Raw genomic sequence first — 23,214 nt, forward strand, 5'->3', positions numbered from 1 at the left:
TTTCATCTTGTCTTCTTGTCTTTCTTGCTCCTTTCCCTCTTTCTTCATCTTTTCTCCTTTTCTGTCTACTGCTCGCTATTTGTTCTCCTTACCTTTTCTCTTCACTAATCTTCCAACATGTAAAATTCTTCATGTATTTACTGTTTGTCCAATCAATTGTATCTTTCCAGTTTTCCCTTTTTCGCTGTGTTTATCTCACAAGTGCTCAGTTTGTCTACCTGACAGGCTCAGGTCTGTCATCTTACAACATCTCATATAGTACTTACATGTACCCAGAAACAGTGTACAGTCTATTTATAAGGAACATCAATGTGGAGGGTTTTTATCTTAGATCTTAACCACCTTTTTAAGCTTAGTCTCCCTGTGATTAATTTGTGTAATAATCAGTAAACTGTCTGTAGAGTCTGGCATGTTGAGAGTCCTGAATAAACACTGACACCCACAGATGGGGCCCTCCTGAACCACCAGCCACCCAGCAGAGGTCCAGACGGCCTGGTTGAGTAAACGCCCGACCCAGGCCTTCTTACTTCTCTTTGGGCTCAGTTCTCCCTGTTGTACCCCTGGCCGCCTGCCTGGCCGCCTGCCTGCTTGGCTACTAAAATCATCACCTGCTACTAAACAGCTGTCCATAACCAAACACACACAAAACACACAGCTGCTGGATAAAATGGAAATGTACCCACACCTGCATACGGGTTCATACACACAAATGTACTATACACACATCTGCCGGCTACATCTGGTGCCCATACTATATACATGAGGCATGCACATGCACATGCACACACTGGACACATCTGCTTACCACATGTGCCTACTTCATCCACATGAGGAGTGAGAAAGAGAGACTGATTAATGGACAGGGAGAAATAAATTCTTATATGAAGCAACAGAAGTAGAGAAAAATGAAAAAACTAAATGCAGAGGTGCACTGAGTTGAAGGAAAAATGGAGAAAGATTGCCAAGGTAAAAAAGAGGAAGAAAATAAATGAAGTTGAGAAAATTGGCAGCAGAAGTAAAACTCAACCTTTATAACAGAAAAAGACAGCATCAAATTAAGGGGCCATGCTGGGTCACATCTCACTGTCTCTAATCCAATCTGAAAGTGTAAAATAAATTGTAAATTTGCTTAAATGCTGATCTCTATTCTGGGCAGTGTCACAGGTCCACAGATATCTGCTGACAATTCCATTATTGTCAGATAAATAAATACAAATGGGATCCAATCTCTTGCATGCTTTTTTTCAAAAGCAGGTCGATAAAAAATTAATTTGACAGACGGAGCACGTGGTTGATTCTGACACAAGACAAAAGCGATTCAACTGAAAGGCTTCAGTTATCAAAATGATGTTATTTTACTTCATGTAGAAGTCACTGCCTGACTACATTTCTTAATTTCGTATTTCCATGTCTCCATTTTCCTCTGTGTGCTACCAGATTTAGACATAGAGGGGGAATATAAATGTAAATATGTGAAAGAATACTTAAATATCTGTGTCTGACTGGACATCATAAAGCCTTTTAGCTTCCAGTTAGCAGTGAACCAAATGTAGATTTTATATTTGTGATGCTTTTGAGAGACTGCAGGACATAATATTATTGCATCTGTAGTTTGGTTTAATCAAATATTGCTGTGTTTTCCAGTAGAAACCTATTATGATTAGGGATGATTAGGGATGAGGTACGGTCTAAGAGTGCACCTCTTTTTATCTGTGACCATTATCTTTCTCTTACCCAAATAGGTTTTTTTTTAGACTGCTCTCCCAAGAAACACAAGAGCATCAGTCACTCAGCAAATGCTCAAAAATGACATGATCACGTGACCCTCTAGCAGCTGTTAAAGTTATGACTTGAAAAGTTAATATAAATATGGAGCCTGGCTACCACTGTATTTAATACCGCTGTGTGATTGGTGACACCTAACACAGCTAAACACAGCTGAATAAAGCATACTAATGAAGCATACAGTAAGTATGGCCTCTACAAAGGCTCGCACTGGAGTTGTGCGAATGTATTAGAAATCATGTAGTGTTAATCCAACCTCACTTGTAAAATGTCTTTCACTTGAAGTCACAGGGTTTTTGTGAGTTAGGGCTGCTTTTCAGTTGACTTGTTTTATAACAGCAAGACAGCAGGGAGGTAACAATAACCAGGACTTCACAGCAAGACAGGAAGAGAAGGAAAGAGAGAAAAAGAATTTCACAGAGCGTATGTGATGTTTTCCTCCAAGCAATAAGTTAGAGAGCATCCACACATCATGAAATCCAAAAGTGCCAAAGAGACAAGTTCTCCATCTGTATCCCAACACACATTTTATCACCATTTTTTTCTGTTCTCTCTTTTCTCTGTTGCTCATGCATGCCTCTTCCTTTGCACATTTATTCTTGTCTCTGATGCTCTCCTTTTACTGTCAACATGGTCTCCCTTTCACTTATCCTAACAACCCTCTCCTTCCCCAGAGTGTCTTTGTAAATCAAGATAGATCTGAAACTACAGACTACTGCTATTAAAAGATGTCAGAATTATCTTTATTAGATATGAATCACCTAATTGTATCTATTACACTGAAGGCAGGAAATTAAGCTTAGCACACCTTAATTAGAGAACAGGTTAGATCAGATGTGAGCATCATTTCATTTAGCAAGTGATTAACACTGACTAACCATAAATTAGGTTACAACTTGTTTACCTGAGCTACAGTGGCTAACATCAGCTAACCCTAACCCTAACCCTAGAATTGCATTGTACAACTGTTGATGACTGTGTGTCTTTCTCATTAGCTCATTTGCATATCCCCTTTTTAACACTGGTTACAAAGCGCTTTACATCAGCATCAGCACAAAAAGAAAAGGAGAACAAGAAAAACAAAACAAAAAGCATTCAAGAACACATACAGCCATGACGCACATACAGTATGAATACATGCTAAGTTGTGTTTTTAAGCCAGACTCTGTCGTACTCACCCAGCTCCCTAATTTTACATCTTTGTATGATAAAGTGTTTTTATATATTGAGAAAATAATATGAATAAAAACATTTTTGTTGAAGACAATCTCGCCATGAACACTTTGGTCCATCGTATCGTAAAAACTAGCAGTCGGATTTCCATTTCTGTGTGTGTGTTCATATTTACTGTAGCACCACTATGAGGACAAATACTTGGAAAATCAAGTATTTGATATTTGTTGTTGACATGCTGTGGCGATGTGTGTGAAAATAATGTGGTGAACTCAACAGCACTTAACAGCACGACATGAGTCTAATAGTGTCCCGTCATTTTGGGGACAGTAGAAAATGTGTTTGGGCAAAAAGAAATCCTCCTCGTGACGCATCTGGGACGAAAGGTATTTATTTTTAGGTTTTTATTTATTTATCTTAAACTATCACTAAGCAATTAACCGAGTACTGACTACTGTTTTGACCACAGTTTAAACAAAACACAGTGCTACCCGGGCTGTGTGTGAGTATATTAGCTAAAGCACACATGTAGACAATTTAATAAATTATTGTGGTCTTTGTTGTGATAATCTAACCCTCAAACACTAGCCATTAAAAATAGCTTGTATACAGACAGTAGTGACGAGCAGATTGCAGTTAATCCACTTATTGGGCGGCTCGGGTCATAAAAATGATTATAATTAGTAGTGGATTGGTCTCAGGTGGTGAAATAATACATCATTAATTAAGAAAATAAATTTTCTAAAATGTGAACATAACAGAGCAGAGCTACAGAGCTACAGAGCTGCAGAGCTGTGGTCCGCTGCTACTCAGCTTCATTATTCGTCAGGCACAAATTACTGACTTACAACTAAGCAAACCAACAACAGGGTATACTAAGAAATATACAGACACTAATAACAATTATTTCTACAATTATACAATAGAGATTACTGGAGAAATAGGTACACTCAGCATGCTACAATCTTTCCAGACCACATGAGTTATCAGGAGCAGAAACAAGAACGCAGCAGGCAGCATACACAGTACATAAACATGAAAATGTGTTGCAAAGGCACAGTTCACCATGGAAACATTTACATTTACTGTAAGCAGCATGCCTTTGGGACAGTTTATATTCACTTCGGGACAGTTCAAATTGTTTTTCAGGCCGGTTCTGCCTGACAGACCAGACAATACCCTAAAAATATTCAGCAAATAAAGTAAAAAAGGGAAAATACAGAAGTAGATGAAGCTAAAGCACTGGTCCTGAGGCTTTTACCTAAAACACTCCTATGTGCTTAACACAGTAAATATATACTGCTTTATGGATTTAAGCTTTCCAGCAAGTTGTACATCTAGTTACACCCTTGCAGATCACTATCTGGCAGAAATTACCTATTGGGCAATAACCTCTAAAACCAGCACACAGCTGGGTTTAACAATAAGAAGATACTTGTGTAACCGAGTGTTATACTTAAATAGGTTATAAAACTAAAACACAGAAGCTGCTTATTGTTAAATCCAACTGAAAAGTACAATTAGATCAATGCACAAACGACTTATCTCTAGTGTTATAAAGTGAGGTGATTGCTTGGCAGAATAAAATACCTTTTTTCCAAGTTTTTCACTCCCAAATTTGTGAGTTTATTTCTGGCAAGTTTGTGCGTTTAATCTCAGAAATTCTGAGTCCCCCCCCTCCTCCTCTGGATCAGTTAAATTATGTGCAAGCACACATGTCTGGTACATTACTTTGGAATTGGAATGGCATGTTTCTTATTTTCCTGATCCAAACTACGTAGCTTCCTGGTTCATTTTTCATTGTCTCACCAGAACCTGAAATAACACGCCCACACGAACAGAGCCACTTCTGGGTTTTTTTTCTCCTTTTAACACAATGCTATTTTCAGTTGTAACACACAGGGAGTGAAGAAGGAGCAGTGTTGCTTGCGGACTTAAATTGACTCTAGTTGGCTTAAAGCAGAGAGACAGAGTCAGATAGGTAGATAGAACAGGTAGAAAAGTAATTCAACAGATAGTGAGGTACATGCCACAGACATAGACAGCTACATTTTGGTTATTTCCCTGACTCATGCACACAAAATGAATGTCATCACATTGTATTTACCCTTTTTATTTTGTTTATGACTGCAAGCAAATGAAAATGGCCAGGGTGAAGCAGAAAGAAAAAAGCAGTAAAAAGCCCTTGTCAGAAAGACTAGTCAAAACAGCTACTGGATATGACAGCACCACTACTCTGCCCCCCACCCCCCTTTCCGCCCACCTCCCTCCTCCCTCCTCCCTTTTTTTTTAAATCCCTCTATCTATCATGTTTATGAATTGTTCAGGAGAATATTGAGAAGGGCATGATGGGAGTGTTACTGTCTGACGCCTCGGGGCGGACTTGTCACTAAGCACTTCTTGTCATTCGGTCACTTAATTGTGCATGTGTGTGCCGGCTGTGTGTCGTACAACATTATGTGTGTATGTGCATGCTTAAGTACATGCGAATGGATGCTTGCATATATGTATACTGTATGTACATTGTGGGTATTACTGTTTGAATATGCATGTCCATATATGAGTGTAAGGGCACATTTCGAGTCAGTTACTTTATCTGTATGTGCACTATTGTGTGCATGTGACCGTGCTTGAAGTCTCACGGCACTCACATCATCATCATTACCCTGACAGCTGACAGTAAAATCCATATCAAATCTATAACTCCATTTTCCTGTTTTTGTTCTTTTCTTTCATCACCCGACTCCCTTGTCTCCCATAAATAGCGGCTGCACCATGACATGCCATTAGCTGTCCATGGATATATCATAAAAATGCAATGAAACACAGAGACAAAAAGTCAATAAGTGACAAACCTGGACTGCTGCATATTTTCCTATTCAAGATACTTCAAGAATATCTTGCCCATGGCATTACTATCCACGCAACTGTCACACTCTTTGTCTGACACACATGGCATTTATTTATTTATCATCTGTCTCTCTCTAGAGCCACAGACAGTCGTGTCTCACTTTTTGTAATTCTGTCTTTCCTTCTCTGTCATCAGCCATTTCTTTCTTTCTATCTGTCCATCTTCCTTCATCATTTATTTATTTGTCATTCTCAGTATAAATTTAACTGCTAGATTTTTTGTTGTTCACCCTGCCCTCCGCAGAACAGGGGGGTGATGCTCTTCAGTTTGATAAATGTATGTTTAGCAAACACAATAATTATCTCAACCAGAGCTAATAGGATAGATAATTACACATTATAAACAGAGGCTCTGTCTCTCATTCTCTTTGTTTTTCCTTTACTCCCCTCCCACTGCTTCCTCTCTTTCTTTTAGTTTGATTTCCTCTCTTCCTCTCTCTCTCTCTCTCTCTCTCTCTCCCAAGCCCTTTGTGTGTGGTATATATTTCTGAGAGCAATATGGTGTTTTTCCACTTGTCATTGACACAAATGAGTGTTTCCTTGACTGCGCCAGGCCTTATGAATGATGCCTGTCTGCCTTGGTGAAGGAGAATTATAGCTACTGAATGATTTTTATTTTGTATGTGACTTTTATGACAGAAAAGAGTTAGGAAGGAAGAAATAAAGAAGTTGAAGCAGACCATTGACTCCACATTGCAGTCTCCACCTGGCCTCCACACAGCAGCTCCTACTGGAAGTCTTTACTTACAGGAGGTGTGCATTAGGAATGACTGGATTCTCCACAATATGTAAATATGAAGCTACCTCACATACTGCAACACCTGCATAATTTCACCTTCATTGTTAATTATTTTTACTGCAAAATGCCGTAATGTACCTTATTACCAGTCAATCCTGGTTTGGCCAAAATATACCCTATAACTGGACAATGTGTGGCTAGTAAAAAACATTTAAGTATGGTGTAATGGGATTGTATGTCTGTGTATTACGTCTACAAGCAACAGTGCAAGCTGCAAAAGATGGAAATGTCTCCAGTTATGAAGAGTCTCCTTTTTCTATTTGTTTTCATTATTATTTTCACACGGTTGATGTTTTATGAATTCTGGTTCCAATCACTGTCAGTGGCACATCTAATAAAAGCCATGTTTTAATATCGTCTGTCGGATTCTATCGCACCAGTTACACTGGAGAATTAGGAAGTGTTGTTCGTTGTCAGCGTGACAGATATTAGTGCAGATAAACTGAAAATTTGTTTGACTGGCAGAGATGTTATTGCTTGGTTACATCAGTTTCAAATTACTTGCATGGAGGCAACAGACCTCCTTGATCAAAGACTTTATATTGTCAAATATTTGGCTATTGTAATAAAATCAAACTTTTTTTATTCACTGTTATTGAGTGTTATATGAGATATTACAAAAGTATTACTTATTAAACTTTTATGAAAACCCACACCGCGTTTTAATTTGTTTTTCCAGAAGATACAATCAAAATATGTTATGAGTAGGTGTGAATCTAATTTTAAGTGATCAATGTACAGTAAGAAACTATGAAAGCAAGTTGTGTACAGTACGTGACTTAAATAAGTCAACTTTGGTTACTTCTGAATTGTGTTTTGATCACTTGGGACCACCCACCTTTCCTCAACCCTTCTTCAAATATTGAAATGTTGCACATTGCACATCAGAAGCTAAGCCAACTAACACCATAAAAATTGTTTATTGGCCAAGACGGGATAAAAATGGCAGTAGGATGTTTTGCTCAACTCCATTTCTGATGATTGACATGTTCATAGATCATTTAACAAACCAGTAAAAATTAGCTCCAGCATCATTGTTCCTTACGTTGTTTCTGTGGTTGCCATTCATCCATCAACCACTAAAACAGCAGCAGCAAATATTTGTATGCATTCATGAGAGAGGCAGCTATCCTCTTTCTCCTTGCCACTGAGTCTACCTGCACAGCCTTTGTGTTTACACTGGAAACAACAGAGGTTGCAGCTGCAGAGTCTGAAAGTACCTTTAAAGTGTATTAATGTGGCTATTGGGGAAACCTGTCTCTTCTTCTTCTTTGATGGATTTCTTTGCCTACAATAACAAAAACATGATGGGCCTGAGGCAGTTGAACTTATTCATATTCTCCACTCATGTTCTGTGTCTTTATTTTACCCATGTTGAACTTAATGCTTAAGTTAATGTTTGTAAAGACGACCAAGATTAATTAATAGTCATATTATTTGATGTCAGCCTTTCAATAGATAACGTAGCAATTTTAACCCCCTACCCACAAGTCACTGATGTGTACCTCTTAATCAAGCTATTGCTAGCACCTCATTATTCAACCAATGCCCTTGCCATTGACAACACCTCACTCTCCCTCAGTATAACAATGAACATCCATCAGGACCTCTATCACTCTCAACATCATTGGCAACACAATAAAATTGACAGAAATGACGAAAGGCAGAAACATATTAGTAAAAACTGATAAAACGCCCTGTCATACCTCTCTCCTGTCGCTTTAAGGGACATGAAATATTTCACTAATCTATAGAAGAGAAAGGAATTTCACTGCCTTGGGTAAAACATAGGTCCAAATTAAATTCTACACTTTTTCTCTCCCAGCGCTGCCTCAGGGTATCCCACGACCTCTGCAACAGAAAGGTCATTATCAGGAAGGGTTAGCCAGGAGGAAAGAGAAGGAAGAGAAAGCAGGAGGTAGAGTTAGGGGAATGTGGAAAGTGTAGGTGGTGAAAAAAAAGAAGAAGAAAGGAAAAATGTGGGAGAAAGAGATGAGGGAGGGGAGAACAGAGGAAAAAAATAGTGGAAAGGAACGCCAAATTAGAGAGAGAGAGAAATGAAAACTCTTTGTAATCGTCTTTCTCCTTTCAGATCTGTCATTTCTCAACATGTCTGACTCTCTTCTCTCCACAGACACATAATCATCTCCTATCAGATCCAGACCTGTAGCTAAAGTACAGATCTGACGTGGCCTCAAATATTTGAACAAGCTGAGGGGTGTTTGATTTAGACTGTTTGTCAGAATTTCAAGCATCCTTTGAATGAGGGCACAGCAAAAGATAAGGAAACTCTCCCTAAATAAATCATACGATGCATTCAATATGCATTTAACCACTGTTTGCCAATCTAATCCTTATAGAGTGGATTTGAGAAGAGATACATTTGAAATTCGTAATGTCAATAGAAAAAATGATCATGAACTGCCACTGAATAAACAGAGGCCCTAAAACAAAGTAACCAAAAGATCTGAAAATAAAAGGTAAAGCAGGCTAAGACATGGCTAAGACAGAGGGAAAAAAGCAATACCTTTTAGAAGTCAGATTACTGGTCTCCCTGGTGTGTTTAATGCACCACACATGACAGCTTCATTTCAACTGATGCAAAATATTTTTGATTTCAAAAGCAATAATTTCTGTGTGAATAATTTCTCCAACAAAACTCGACCTCTACTGCTAAATGAAGCCTTTCAGTCAAAGTAGAGAAGACATAAGCTCCCTAACATGAAACAGATAATGAAGACATACTTTCTTTCTTCTTCTTTTTTTTAACTTCATCCCTTCAGATGATCGTGATTGTTTCCTGATTAGACACTTTTAATATCTGTCCCTGTGGGGTACCGTTACCAGGGATACAGCTTAGGCTGCAGCGCGGCATGTGGCTAACTATTACAGCTAAGATGTCCCTGGGCGATTTTTCATTAACTAGTCATAAAGGAGGCTCTGTGTGGAGCCATTACAACTGCCCTCAGATTTTCTCCACAGAGCACTCAGAGGTACTACCAAGAAAGCGACAGAAAGACAGCAAAGAAAATATGGAGGTAATACTGTCTCTAAACTGCAGTCAAACAATTTATTTCTTGGTATTTTTTGTTGTTGTTACTGCCATTTTGTCCTTGTTTTCTCCAAATGTGGAAAATACAATCCAAATACACTGCAGTCCTTATCACGGCTTACCCTGCTGTTTGCCCAAAGAGGGCTGCAGACAGACATATGCTACATCCGTGTTACACAATGCCCCAAATCACTTCTCTTCAACTTCACCGGCTCCCCACCTGCAAATACAGCCAATTATGTTTGCTGAAACGCACAACCAAACTGGATGTACCGCTATTGGGGACTCAATCAAGTTAAAGCCATTGTTAAATATTTAATCACGCAGTGTGTCAGCATATAATGAAAATCTACACTGAATGTATACACCTACAGACCTGCAATTTTAGACATTATATGGACTTTGTAACGTGCCTGTCAACTTGTTGTACTGTCTACAGGATTCTGAGTGAGCCAGATCATCCATCAGCACGATATACTGCAGTGTGACAGAAAACTATCACGAAGCCATTGTCATGCAAAATGGCAAACAGTGCTGACAGATATATGACTTAGAGACTATTACAGAAGCATCAGCACCAGAATGCTTAATAGATCATTCTCGCTGCTCTAATGAGTCTCATCATCTTCGCAAAAGTTCATTTGTGATATGCAATAAATTGTGAAAGATTCAAATTATTCAAATGCATAAACAATTTAACACCAACAATAATGTAAATCTATACATGCAAACTTGGTGAATGGGTTTTTTTTAACAACTACACAAAATTCACTGAAACTGAAAGTGATGTAATACTTTGCATACACATTATTTTTCTACTATGCTGGCCATAGTAAGGTGGCACTGGGTCTAAAGAGATTATCTCTAAATATACTACTGAGACTACCCAAACAAAATAAACTGCTTGTATCTGACTGTGACCTCTGACCTCAACTGCAGAGGAAGGCAAGACAATGTTCCAATGGAAATTGTAGATATAAGATTATTACACTGATTATTAATGTGGACCACCTGCAGATTGCTCAGGCTGCTCTCCTCACAGCCCTGCCGGTTTTATGTCCTACCAGGTACTTAATTGCATTCACTTGGTGTTCAAAGTATAAATCATTCCCTGATTAAACAGCAGGAATAAAAACCAGCAGGGCTCTGTGTCCTGACGCTGAGGACTGAAAACCTCTGAGCCTGCTTGAGACTTTAGCTTGGCTCTGTTCTTACAATGGTTATTTGTTACTAAGTTAACATAAGTTTAAGTAAAAAGGCAGTATTTCTTTCGAAGGTGTGCCCTACAGTAGCAGTCAAAGGGACATAAAAAAACTGTCGCCAAATCCCAGTGATCATTAACAAAGCAAGCATACTGCTGCAATGACAGCTGAAAGAAAACACCTGCTGTGACATAACACTGATTTTAATGAGGCCACAACTGCACATGCTCGAAATGTATGACACAAACCGACTCAGTGTGTGTCACAAGGGCAAGTTCAAGTGCAATCTTCCTTTATTTGGCACAAATTAATGGGTGAGAGAGTGGATAATTTGGGTAATTATTGTGTTTTTGTTATATCAGTATCTTACAACTGAGTGAGATATGTGTATTAAAATTGCAAAAATGACAAACTGTAAACCCAGAGTTGTGAAGCAGTGCATCTAAAGACTTATGCGATAAGTGCTGAATTACCCTTTAAACTGGAGAACGGTGTAGTTTGCAGTATTAAGATCAGATCTAGAGACCTTTGCCTCAAGATTCAGATAACACTTCTAACCTTTGGGGTTCATCATAGTAAACACCAGCTGCTACCCAGAAGGGTACTTAAAAAAACAAATTGTGTATCTTGAATATTAAAATGCTGTATCATACACTTTAACAGGATATTAACATAATTTTCTCAGAGAAGATTTTTTTCGAAATACTAGCGTCAGTAATATTTAATTGCTAACCCTCGCATCCAGCTGCTTCACTATGTTTGTTCATTAGCACATTGTTTATGCAGGTAAACACCATCCTCTGTCATACAGGTCAAAGAAATCCAGTTTTCACAATCCAAACACTGCCACTTCAAATGTAGCATCAGTGTGGCTTATTCATTTGTAAGTAGGCTGTTTTAGAGTAAAACCTGAAGACACAGGCTTTAGCAATATATTAAGATGGATGCATTCATAAAACACAAAGGCCTAGGAAAGTTTAAAAAGACAATTCAACTGCATTATGGCATGGTGGGCAAAGAAAAATATAACAGCAGCATTCTCTGATGTCACTGAAGAAGATGTCCATAATTATTTAGTATGTTGATATTCAGGTTGTTGCTGGATTACCCTGAAGGAGTCAGTAGACTTTTAAACAACACAATTCAATGAGATCTGTTTGCGTCTGAGATTTAAATGAATGAGTCTCTGTGAGGCAGTCTTCTGTATCATTGCAATAAGATTAAGGTGTGCAGTGGCTATAAGAAATGTTCTCAGTTTTGTTTGAGTAAATTCAGAAATACCCTCATACAGTGGCTCTCTTTGAAGTTAATGGTCCATTCACTTAAAGGACATCAAGATATTCAAATGTACATAAAGTAAAAGTAAGCTTATCACAGATATCACAACCTTATGTTTCAGTTTTACTATTTTATCACAAATATTGATTTGTAAAAACTGATGTCATGTTCATCTTAAAACTGTATGTTTCTTTTAGCATGAGGATAAAAAAGAGAGAAGTGGGAGTAAGAGAGGAATAAGGGAGATCAGTGAATAGGAGAAGGGAGAAGAACAAGGAACTAATTATAACGAATTGTGACCTGTTTTCTTCACAAAATAAGCATTAGGGGGAAGAGGAAAAGAAGAAAAGAAGCAGTCAAAGAAAATTAACTGCGGGAGAACAGGCCCTTGGCATAGTGGGTCAGATGCTACTGCTGCGATGGCCCATTTATGAAAGTAAAAACTTGGCATGTAATGCTTTTTTACTTACATCTAAGACTCATCTATTAAGTAGGTTTCAGCAGCTTTGCAGCACACTCTTGGTGTGGGTATAGAAAAGAGTGAGACAAAGACAACTGTTGGGGAAACTGTGAAACAACAACACAGAGTAGAGACACAGAGACTTACTTTAGCCAGCAGGGATGATGCAAGACGTTCTGTGACTGATTTGAATACAGCTGTGTGCTGCTTTTTGTAGTCTTCCTCTGTCTTCATTTTTGTCTAAATGCAAACATACACAATCCACACACATATACAGGGATGAGGATATGAGCATTTTCTGTAGGGCTCAAACAATAACACAGCAAAGAAGTAGGAAAGAAAGAAAAAAAACAAGACAAGGAAACAATGAAAATGAAGACAGATAGAAAGTAAGATGAATGTATGAGTACATTGATGGATCATCCTACCTCATACTGTCCTGGACTTGGGGCCTCTATCGATTCCTTGTTGAGAAAGATGGAGTTGCGCTGAACAGTGGAGCCAAAGCCTCCCTTCCTGGTTCTCTCAAAAAATGCCTTTTTAAAACTGTCCTGGGCTAAACCATAGTCAAACACATTGTAGGAACCTGGACCTGGACAGAGTACATACAGGGGATCATTGTGTTTATGTCTTAAAATATGCCTTCTTTTTTCCTCTAACAACATCCTACGGAATCTGTACCTGTACCTCTTAACTTCCTTCAAACCAATACCTGCTAGCTCTGTCCAAATCTCTGTGACGATGCAAAGGAATTTATATATGTTACCCATGAAGACCCAGGTATTAGACACATTTAGCGTAGGTGTGACTTTGGCAAGTCATTAGTTTTGGCAGTGTATGTAGGATTCATGTTGGGTTGGCTTGGACTAAAAATGACACTTGTGCTACACCTGCACTACTCTAAATTTGTCAGCAAGAATAAGAAATAAAAATGTTCATGTCTGTATGTGTCTACTCTGATAACACTTTGCTTTGTGAACGCTCAAACTCACAAAAGAATGGCTCTCTCTCCATGATTTCTATTAATACTGAAGCTGGGAGAGCCACTGCTCACTGCAACTTACAAAAAACACTTAAGCAGAAACAAATGAAGAAAATAATGTCACCAATTTGACGACACATACATACATTCATTTATAAACCTGCTACAAATACAGGAAACACAAGTAAACACAGAGCTACAATATGCAAGTAGTGCTGTAGTGCAACCAGACTCCACACTTATCGTTTCTGGCACATCGAAGACACTGACCACATTGAGCTGTGCTTCAAAGACCGTTCATTGCTTGTGGCCTTTTAACTGCAAAGAACATTTTGCTGCACTGAAAATATCAGAAATTAAACACAGAATTTGTTATGGTAAAGATGCAATTGTGTTAACTGATTGGCAACAGCTGTTTCATTCATGCTTTGCAGGGGTAGCTGTGTGGCTATCTGCTGACTACTCCTGTTCCTTGTTCATTCTCTATATCTCTCTAAATTAATTGAATTCATATACTTTTCTTTATATTTTGTTTGTTTTGTCAGCTACAGTGAAAAAAAAACTGAAGCATACTTTGCGAAGAATAGTTTGTACAATGGTCAAGGAAAGAGAAATAAAGCATTTAATTAATTAATAACTAATCGTACAATTAAAAAGAGAAATTATAAAAAGGATTAAATTAAAACACCATTTTACAATCAACAACCCATAAAAAGCTGTCATAAACTCAAGCTCTCTTTTAACTCATTTGTACGAGTCTTTGGGACTGCCACAGTGCGTTACAAATGTCCCTGCCAACTTTTAAGCTCAATGTGTGTGAAGTGTGTGTACGTGTGCTCACTGTGCGCACCTGCACCCCTCATGCGGTATCATCCTCTACTCAAACCTTGTGGATCAGTGGGTTAATTTTCCCTCTTGTTCATGCTCTGCTCGCGTTTTGGAGTTTTACAGAAAAAGATTACAGGTACAGATTACAGAAAAGATCAGTCTTTTGTTACCTTTTTTTTGTATCCAAAATACGTAACACCGTTACATGTATTCCATTACTCCCAAAGCCTGGCTGCCACATATGTTTGTCTGAATGTAAAGTGATGCTTCATGTTTTGAATGGACAGAAGAACAGCGCTGACCCCAGGCTCTATATGTACAGATATCACCAGCTTTACATAAATATAAATGTATTATTTTATTAAGCGTCCTCCCGCTCTCAGGCTTAATTTTCAATAATCACCACATTTCAATAAATATGAATGCATTAAAATGAACAGACACGTCTATTTTAATCTCTGTCAATAAGAATATTTTTTGGGGGAAAAAAGGGTTAGTGGAGCTTTGAGTTGAGATGATTTTTGTCACAGTACAGTCTGGTGGGTGTGTTAAGGACAGCAAGTTTGAGTCAAGAGTAAACTTCTGAGAGCGGAAGGACGCTTAGTAAAATAATACATTTATATTTATGTAAAGCTGGTGATATCTGTACATATAGAGCCTGGAGGCAGTGCTGTTCTTCTGTCCAGTAAAAACATGAAGCATCACTTTACATTCAGACAAACACATGTGGCAGCTACAGCTGTTTCACCTGTGAGACCAAAGGGAATTATATCATATATCAAAATGCTACACATTAGAGCTAGCAGTAAATCACCAAAAAGCTGCACAGATCAGTTCATCAGATCATGTTCTCCTTCAGATGACGGTGGTTAATCATCTCAGAGTCGGGCTGCTAACAGCTGAGATGACTGGCTGGCTTTTCACATTTCCAAAAATGCAGCAGATTTACAAACAGGTGCTATTTTGATAAACTGACCACATATTGGGAATCTAAATAGTTGCTTTCTCGCCTGTAAAAGTATTAAATCTTAATAAAGTGACTTATTAACAATTCCAGAGCAAAAACTGTGACTGCTTTCGGTTTAGCTCATCTCTGTTCTGATCTCTGCTACAGCGCAGTCTGAAACAGACCCAATGCATTTTGGGATGGTTGGTTTAGGGTTTGCCCTAAACTGGGTTGAAAAAACGATAGATGTGTTCCTACAACATTCATGTCATATGACTGAATGTCAGGCGATAGCCAATCAGATAGCTTTTTACATCTCAGCTCATGGCTGATTTGCATTTGCACAGTTTTTACCATGCAAGGCAAAAAGGGACATGGAAAGTGGAAATGGGGAGGTGAAATGGAGAGGGTACATGACTCAGCAAATTGATTATAAATAGGATAAGGAATAGCAACAAAGAAATACAAACGGAATTGCCCTTTTAAATGCCCAATTAGAAGTCATATTCTTAATTGGATATGCAAATTCAATTATTTATTTGTTTTTAAAACCGCATTTTGAAATAGATTTGGAAATTCAATTATCTATTTAGAAACTCGTATCTTTTCAAATCATGTTTTTAATGACTAATTTAAAGTTGTTTTTGTTCATCCATTTTCATAATTCCTCATTGTACAGTTAGTTGTCAATTAATTAAATGTTTTGTTCCTCTTTCCATGACTCTTGTGGTCCTCCATATCTGACAGGGTACTGGTTTAACTACAAGGGATAGATTCATGGCCAGATCTACCATACGGGCAACCTGGAAAATAAGTCTCATGATTGACTGTTTTTTTTGTCAATAGGATAACTGGGCAAGTGATGACTGGTTAGCAGGCCATAATGCAATGTGGTTAGTTTGTATCGAGTCTGAGGGAAAAATTATCAGCCCCTGGGGGTACTAATCCAGCCTTGGATAGATCCATGTTAAGCATCATGAGAAATAAGTTCAAAGCAACACTTTCCGTCTTTTGCACAAACAGAAGGATGCTAAAACTCTCTGAAGGAAAAAAAACCTCTGTTACATCCATAAAATATAACTCTATATATCAAAGAGGAATATCACTTTGAACAGTAACCAGCTTGAACACAGCTTAGATTAGCACACACATTTGGCCACACAAACACACACATACTAACCGGGTATAGAGGATTTTTTGTCATTACGAGTAAAGCGCACTGCAGTGAGGCCAAATGGACTTTTCTTCACTCCTGTTGTCCTCTTCAACAGCTCCAGAGCACAGCGTGGGTCGTTATATGCACCAACAGGAGGAGCCACTTCTTTCACAGGGTTAAACCTCTAATGGGTGGAGATGAAAGGGAATGAGACAGATAAAGGTTAGAGTTAAACAAGAAAGAGCAAGTATGGGCAGGAAAGAGAACTGGTCAAGTCCCTAACACACACTGAAATACCAGGAGATATCAAGCAAAAAGCTATTCATCAAAGTCCACTTTGTCAGCCAGTCATAGTACAATTTAATGATGTAGCTTTTTCTATTGATCAACTGAACATTCAGCAGTGTTTTAAAATGACAAATAGTGAGTTTATTTCGTCGACTCAGTGCCCATCTAGAATACAAAAACAAATCAAGCTATGAATATTTGCTTTATCCACAGGAACCCAAAATTGACAGGGCACTGCATCTCCTCGCTGTCAGAAGTACCGAACAGAGTCTTAACTTGACCAAATACAGACTACAACCTGCAGCCCACATGTAGACAACAGGATTAAAAGTCTATCAGCCTGAACTGTACTGCTCATTACACACCACATGGCCAAAGTTTGATTCTTGGGGCAGAGCCAGAGGAAAAACTGTGTACAATGATGGTTTTTAGTAAAAGAAAGTCATGTCATCTCAGGATCAGCTTGTCAGGATCAGTTTGACATTGTTAGTCCTGCAGGGTGGGAAATTAGCACCAGCCAAACGGTGGTAAAATATAAAAGTGGCTGGTAAATTTCAGATACAAGTAATGATTTACTATTGAGTGGCCATTGAATTTGAACATTTATCTGTCAGTGGCTGGTAGATGTTCACATTTTAAAAAGCTAATTTCCCACCCTGTAGTCCTGGTTCAGGCGGTTCATCAAAGCTTCACTTTTTCAGATTCAGCAATAGGTCAGCTTCAGCTGTAGTTATATTAGTTTGCAGTTATGTGGAATGAGCTATAGTGACAGGACACATTTTCACACTGTATGCCCTTTTGGGGGTAAAAATTCATTTAACAATACCAAATTAATATTAAATTAACATAGACACAGCAGGTGGAAACTACAGAGAGAACATGAGCCTGCCCAAAGCAACATACAGCACCAGGAACTGCCAAGAGAACCCAAAGTGACACAACTGCCAAAAAACATGTGACTTCCCAAAGCGATACACAGCATCCATAACTTACAGGGAGAACCGTACCTGTCAACCCCAAAAACCCATTGGTTTCCCATTTGAACAATTTCCCGGAAAAATCCTGTATTTGTACTGCAATTATATCAGGATTAGAACACACTGAAATTAAAACACACTGAAGTGAACTGAAAACAGAAAAGAAAAAAAAAGAAAGAAAGAGCAAGAAAAAAGACAAAGAAAAAGATGCATGAGAGAAACAGTAAAAAGGATTAAAATACATACGGACAGAATAAGGTGGTGAGATGAGGAGAGAGAAAATGAGATGGGCTAAACAGCATTTCCAACTCAAAGATAATGATGCATACAATCAGGTATGTAATGTTCTTTGACTGTTTTGCTAATACCACAGCTTACTCAGTGCTGCTTGGCAGTTTCACTTCCAGAGTATAAATGTGTATATCTGATAGCCTATTATAACCACACAGGCAATCAAGGGCCCAAAAGCAGATAAGTTGCCTTTTCAGTCAAAATTACTGAAGGTGAACTCTGTTTCTGTGTAATTCTAAATTTCTCTTCAGCTCCTCACAACTGAACCATTCGACTGGTTGTTGTCGAACACAATGGAGGAATAAAAAGAACGTGACTCCTTCTTTCTTTAACAATGCCATGCCCCACCCGCTCATACACCCACCCATCACACACATGCACACAGACAATAAGGCAGTTCCCCAGATGATGTCAAAGCTATAAGGACAATCTTAAAAATCCCCTCTTAGGCTGGATACATGCCCATCATTGATTTAGACTTTCCATTTAAACAAGATGCAGCCTATGGAAAATTAATTGTGGGGTAATGAAAACTGTGTTGGTAAAGCACAGCTGGATTATTGGGCTTTTAGGCAAAAGGGAGAAATGAGAAGGAAAAAGAGCAAGTAAAGAGATATATAGCTGGAGGAGGAAGTGAAGAGAGGAGACGAAATGACTTAGAAGAGAAGTGTTTGGGTTAGAACTGAAGTATTTGAAGAGAAGAAAGGAGAGAAGCGGGAGTCGCAAGACACGCTGTTTCAAGGCCAAGACAAACTGTGTTCAATCAAAGCCAGTTGTAGAGCTGGGGTTTGTGGCCATCTGTCAATCCAATACTGCCCTACTGGCTTTGGTTAAATCTTATTCATGGGCACTTTTTTTTTCTCCCAGACCGACCAACTGAGCTTTGTTGGTACTTCACTAGGATGCTGGATCTGTTTTGAAGGTGGCTTTTCTTTTTGTTATGCTTCCTGTTGTTCCATTTTCAGACACATATGATAAGAAATGCCAAAGGAACACTTTTGAAAATGATGTCCTGAGCCAACATGTTACCAATGCATGTTGCTTTTGTATGAGGGCCGACCAGAGACAAAATGTCTTAATGTCTGTTAATGTGGATAAATGAGGCCACAGAGTGAGGGCACTATACTGTAGCAGCAATGTAAGTGTCATCATGCCTCAAACAAATGACAATAATCTCACATATAATTTACTGTATATTAACAATATTTTTGCAACAGTGCACTCAAATCCACAGTTTAACCTCTAAGCCACCAGAAAACCAAAACAATGAGCTGAAAGGTCCTATAAAGCTCTTCAGAGCTCAGGGGAAATACAGTCTTTGATAACCTTCTGTTATTACGACTGACTACCTTTGTATCTAATTAATTATGTGATCTATAGTTAATATTAAAAAATATTGATTATAGCCACTTTAAAGATGCAATGTCTTTAAAATCTGAATGTGCATTGTGAGCTGAAGGATATATGTAGGCTCATTCAGTGTTGTCATTTATAAATGAAAATCTAAAAATGGATGTATGGTGTTTTTAAAGCATATGATGTTGCTTTTTGCTTTTTTTACAGTACACTATACTTGTGCTTTGTCTGTTTTTTTATGTAAAATTCTATTAAAGCACCAAAACAGAAGATAGCCTTCAGAGACAAATTGGACTCAAGGATGAAACGAGATGGGAATGGGCAAGGATAAGAGTAAAATAATTGCCACAAATAAGGAGAAGGATACAAAATGGAAACCAAAGAAGAAAAAAAATACAATACTAATTGAAGGAAACAGACAAAGCCTGTAAGCTTAGGAAGGAAGAAAAGAATTAAAATCGAGAACTAATGGAGAAATGAAAGGGAGGGAACAAAAAGGAAAAGAAGGATCAGTGGAGGAGCGAGGGCAAGGGGATTTTTTTTTTTCACAAAATGTCGGATTGATGCTTTGATATTGGGAAATTGCGAAGTCAAAGGGAGGAGTAGAGGCAAAAACTGGAAGATTCCAGCTGGTCCTCTTATCTTCCCCTCCCTCCCTCCCTCCCTCCCTCCTTCCTTCATTCCCTCCTTCCCTAGTTTCCTCTCCATCCCTCTGCAGGATAACAGTGTCAGATGGAACCGGACTCACAGGGAGACGAAGATCTGAGGAAACTGTCGTTCTTAGTTCTGCACTGGAGATGACTTGTGACACGTGCGCGCACACACACACACATACACAGACGTTCCTCGGTGGGTGTCGGTGACGACATCACAGGGTCGTCGCACTAACACAGCATGTGGCCAGAGAAATTAGGTCAGAGCAAACTACACACACATACAGTACATATGCAAGCACATACATACACACACACACACACACACACACACACACACACACACACACACACACACACACACACACACACACACACACACACACACACACATCAAATGAAATCCATAATCTTGCATCAGACATTCTCACCAGGAAATGAGCAAAATGTTTTATGTTTCTGACATGATTAAGGTAATTTCAGGGAACCTGTATGTGCGTAAGTTAGTGCGCATGTGAAAATGTGATCATTTTCATGCATGCTAATCACACTGACAAACCTGTCTGTCTCATGTCTATATCTGTCTACAGATGAAATTCGCACATATGTAAGCCTGAGTTTATGTGTCTGTGAGCATACATTGTCGCATTACGCGCGTGTGTGTGTGTGTGTGTGTGTGTGTGTGTGTGTGTGTGTGTGTGTGTGTGTGTGTGTGTGTGTGTATGTGTATGTGTATCAGAGTGATAATTAATATATCAGTCAGAGTTTCACAGGAGTAAATCTGTGGGGCAGTACCACAGAGGAGTTCAGCTATTCCTGAGACATCAAACTACACATTTTCACATCCTTCATCTCAGCTCCTGTGAGCCTCTTAATAAACTCATCTTCACCCCCATCTAAAGAAACCCTCCACTCCCAACACATCAATTAAAGAACCAAAGCCTGGCTCAGTGTCTTGGATCTGTAACTTAATCTTAGATATTCCATATTGAAATCCAGTCTCCTTCGAGAAATTGTAAATTGAATATATTTGTCTTCCAGATTATGTCTGAGGAATCTTTTCAATGTGGGCTGATTGTTTTCTCTGTGTATACGCCATTATGTAGAGTAATGCCTCAAAATGTATGGATCTAAATTTGTTTATCTTAGTCATTTAAATCGATATTTGTGCATGATGATCTCATCCCACAGGCAGAATCAAGCCTGATCTGTAATATTATTGTAAATGTACAAAAGAAAAATGTTGAATTAGTTTTATACTCTATCAAGTTGAATGATATTCTATCAGCTGACCAGGAGCTACACCGGGGCCTCCTGTTTTGTTTTTCACAGGTGCATAATCAAACAACTCTGTTGTAGTAAATGAATGTTATCAAGTTATGTCAGCAGCTGCAGTTGCTAAGAGATTGCTAACTACAGCTACACTTTTGCTTTACTCTCAGTGCTCTAATCAATCTCATTTACAGTAGGGTAATATCGGCACATCATCGAAGCTGATAAAGGCTTTAAAATGAAAAATTAGCATTTGCCCAAACTGATCATTTCTACGACAGGCTGATTCGTCACCTTTTCCTCTGCTGCCTGGCTCTGCTTCCCACCACGGACTGTTTCAGACGCTTCCTTCACCATATCAGCTTTATTAAGTGATAATATGTCAGTGTGGTGTTTACAGCTTGTTGCATTTCCCCAAAGCAGCCAAAAAAGCAATTCATGCAGGTTTAAACAAAAAGCCTAGCCACATTAACAATATGAGGTTCACTTCTCAGGCATTAATGAGAATTGTGGGAGGTGGGGGGTTGCCGAGCAAAACTGGGGGAGAGACTTAGAAGCCAGACATTTGTCTGCTCCCTGGTCATGAGCTGCTGAGATTGTCACTACAATGACAACAGCTGGTCCACCTTAGGTCAGTCTACCTTAAGTGAACTGGTCAGGTTAGGCTAACCCATTGTTGCTAACTTCAGGGCTCACCCCCTTCTCTTTAATCATTAGGTGACCAGCAGGACACAGGAACTTGGCTGGAGTCTTGAGTAATTTTAGTGTTTATTCATTGACAAATAGTGTCACCACATTGGGCAAACATCCACAGAAACAATATATTTACTCCAACCAGAGAGAAACAATCTAATTAAAGGTTATATGTGGCTATTAAGCACAAATATTTTCCTATTGAAAGAAAAAAGTTTACAACACCCTTCTCAACTCAATTGAAGATTCCTTCCAATGAAGTCGGATCAGGCCAGTCTCTTCCAATTGAGGTGATTACCTTTGAGGTGAGACCTTTTTTATTCTAATTTGGGTGTTATTCTCATTATTAGTGGAATATTGGAGTCTACAGTATGTGAACATAACCAGGGTTGGACAAAATAAACTGTAAATTTGCTCAAGAGAAAACAACCCGATTCATCTAAAAATGTTCTAAGAAGGGTTCGCGCTGAGCACTGAATGGCTTCACTGTGAACTATGTACACTGTACCTCAGTCTGAGAGAGGAAGGAGCTAGTTACATTCTGCATGGTGCGACTGGACTTCACAGGCTTTTCAAATTGACCTCTGATGTGGTACTGGCCTGGACCAGGAACTGCCTGGTGGGAAACAGAGAGAGAGAGAGAGAGAGAAAGTTAAACATAAGGTAATAGTTGCACTGGGATGGTGGGATGGTACATGCTCTGGTTATATCAGTTCTCATTCAATTGTGTCAATTAAAGGAAAAGGAGAGAAGATGTTTTGAGTCCAAAAGATGAATTTCTTACCTGTTCCTGAAGTAAATGAATATCACACTGTAAAGACTATTAGAGGAAACTAAGTGAAGAAGGAAATGTGCTGGTGCTGTTTAAAGAGCTCTGAATGCCTTTTCACATCCGTACCTTGCATTAAAATCTATGTGCTGAAAAAAGGACAGGAAGAGAGGTTCAATACGGTGTACACTTGCACATTTTCATAGCCTGGAAACAAGCACGTCATATGCCAACTCAAGACTACTGCACCACTTCAGCGCAGTAATAACTGTAAATAGCAAACCAACTAACAACACTACACCTCACACTCACAGAGATGCTGTCAGTGAGAGTTAAGGAAACAC

The 23,214-nt window shown here is 38.7% G+C and overlaps 1 protein-coding gene across 1 annotated transcript in view; it reads right to left on the reverse strand.

Annotated features, from left to right (window-relative positions):
• Positions 1 to 23,214, reverse strand: part of stpg2 (sperm-tail PG-rich repeat containing 2) — a 55,270-nt gene that overhangs the window by 18,986 nt on the left and 13,070 nt on the right. Inside the window, exons 7-10 of the mRNA XM_053325535.1 lie at positions 22,610 to 22,713; positions 16,596 to 16,755; positions 13,088 to 13,251; positions 12,807 to 12,899 (exon numbers count right to left, since the gene is read on the reverse strand). Of these exons, the coding sequence (XP_053181510.1) occupies positions 12,807 to 12,899; positions 13,088 to 13,251; positions 16,596 to 16,755; positions 22,610 to 22,713 (521 nt within the window). The remainder of the gene's footprint in view (positions 1 to 12,806; positions 12,900 to 13,087; positions 13,252 to 16,595; positions 16,756 to 22,609; positions 22,714 to 23,214) is intronic.

This window comes from Scomber japonicus, chromosome 9 (genome assembly GCF_027409825.1).
Source record: "Scomber japonicus isolate fScoJap1 chromosome 9, fScoJap1.pri, whole genome shotgun sequence".
Classification (NCBI taxonomy): Eukaryota; Metazoa; Chordata; class Actinopteri; order Scombriformes; family Scombridae; genus Scomber; species Scomber japonicus.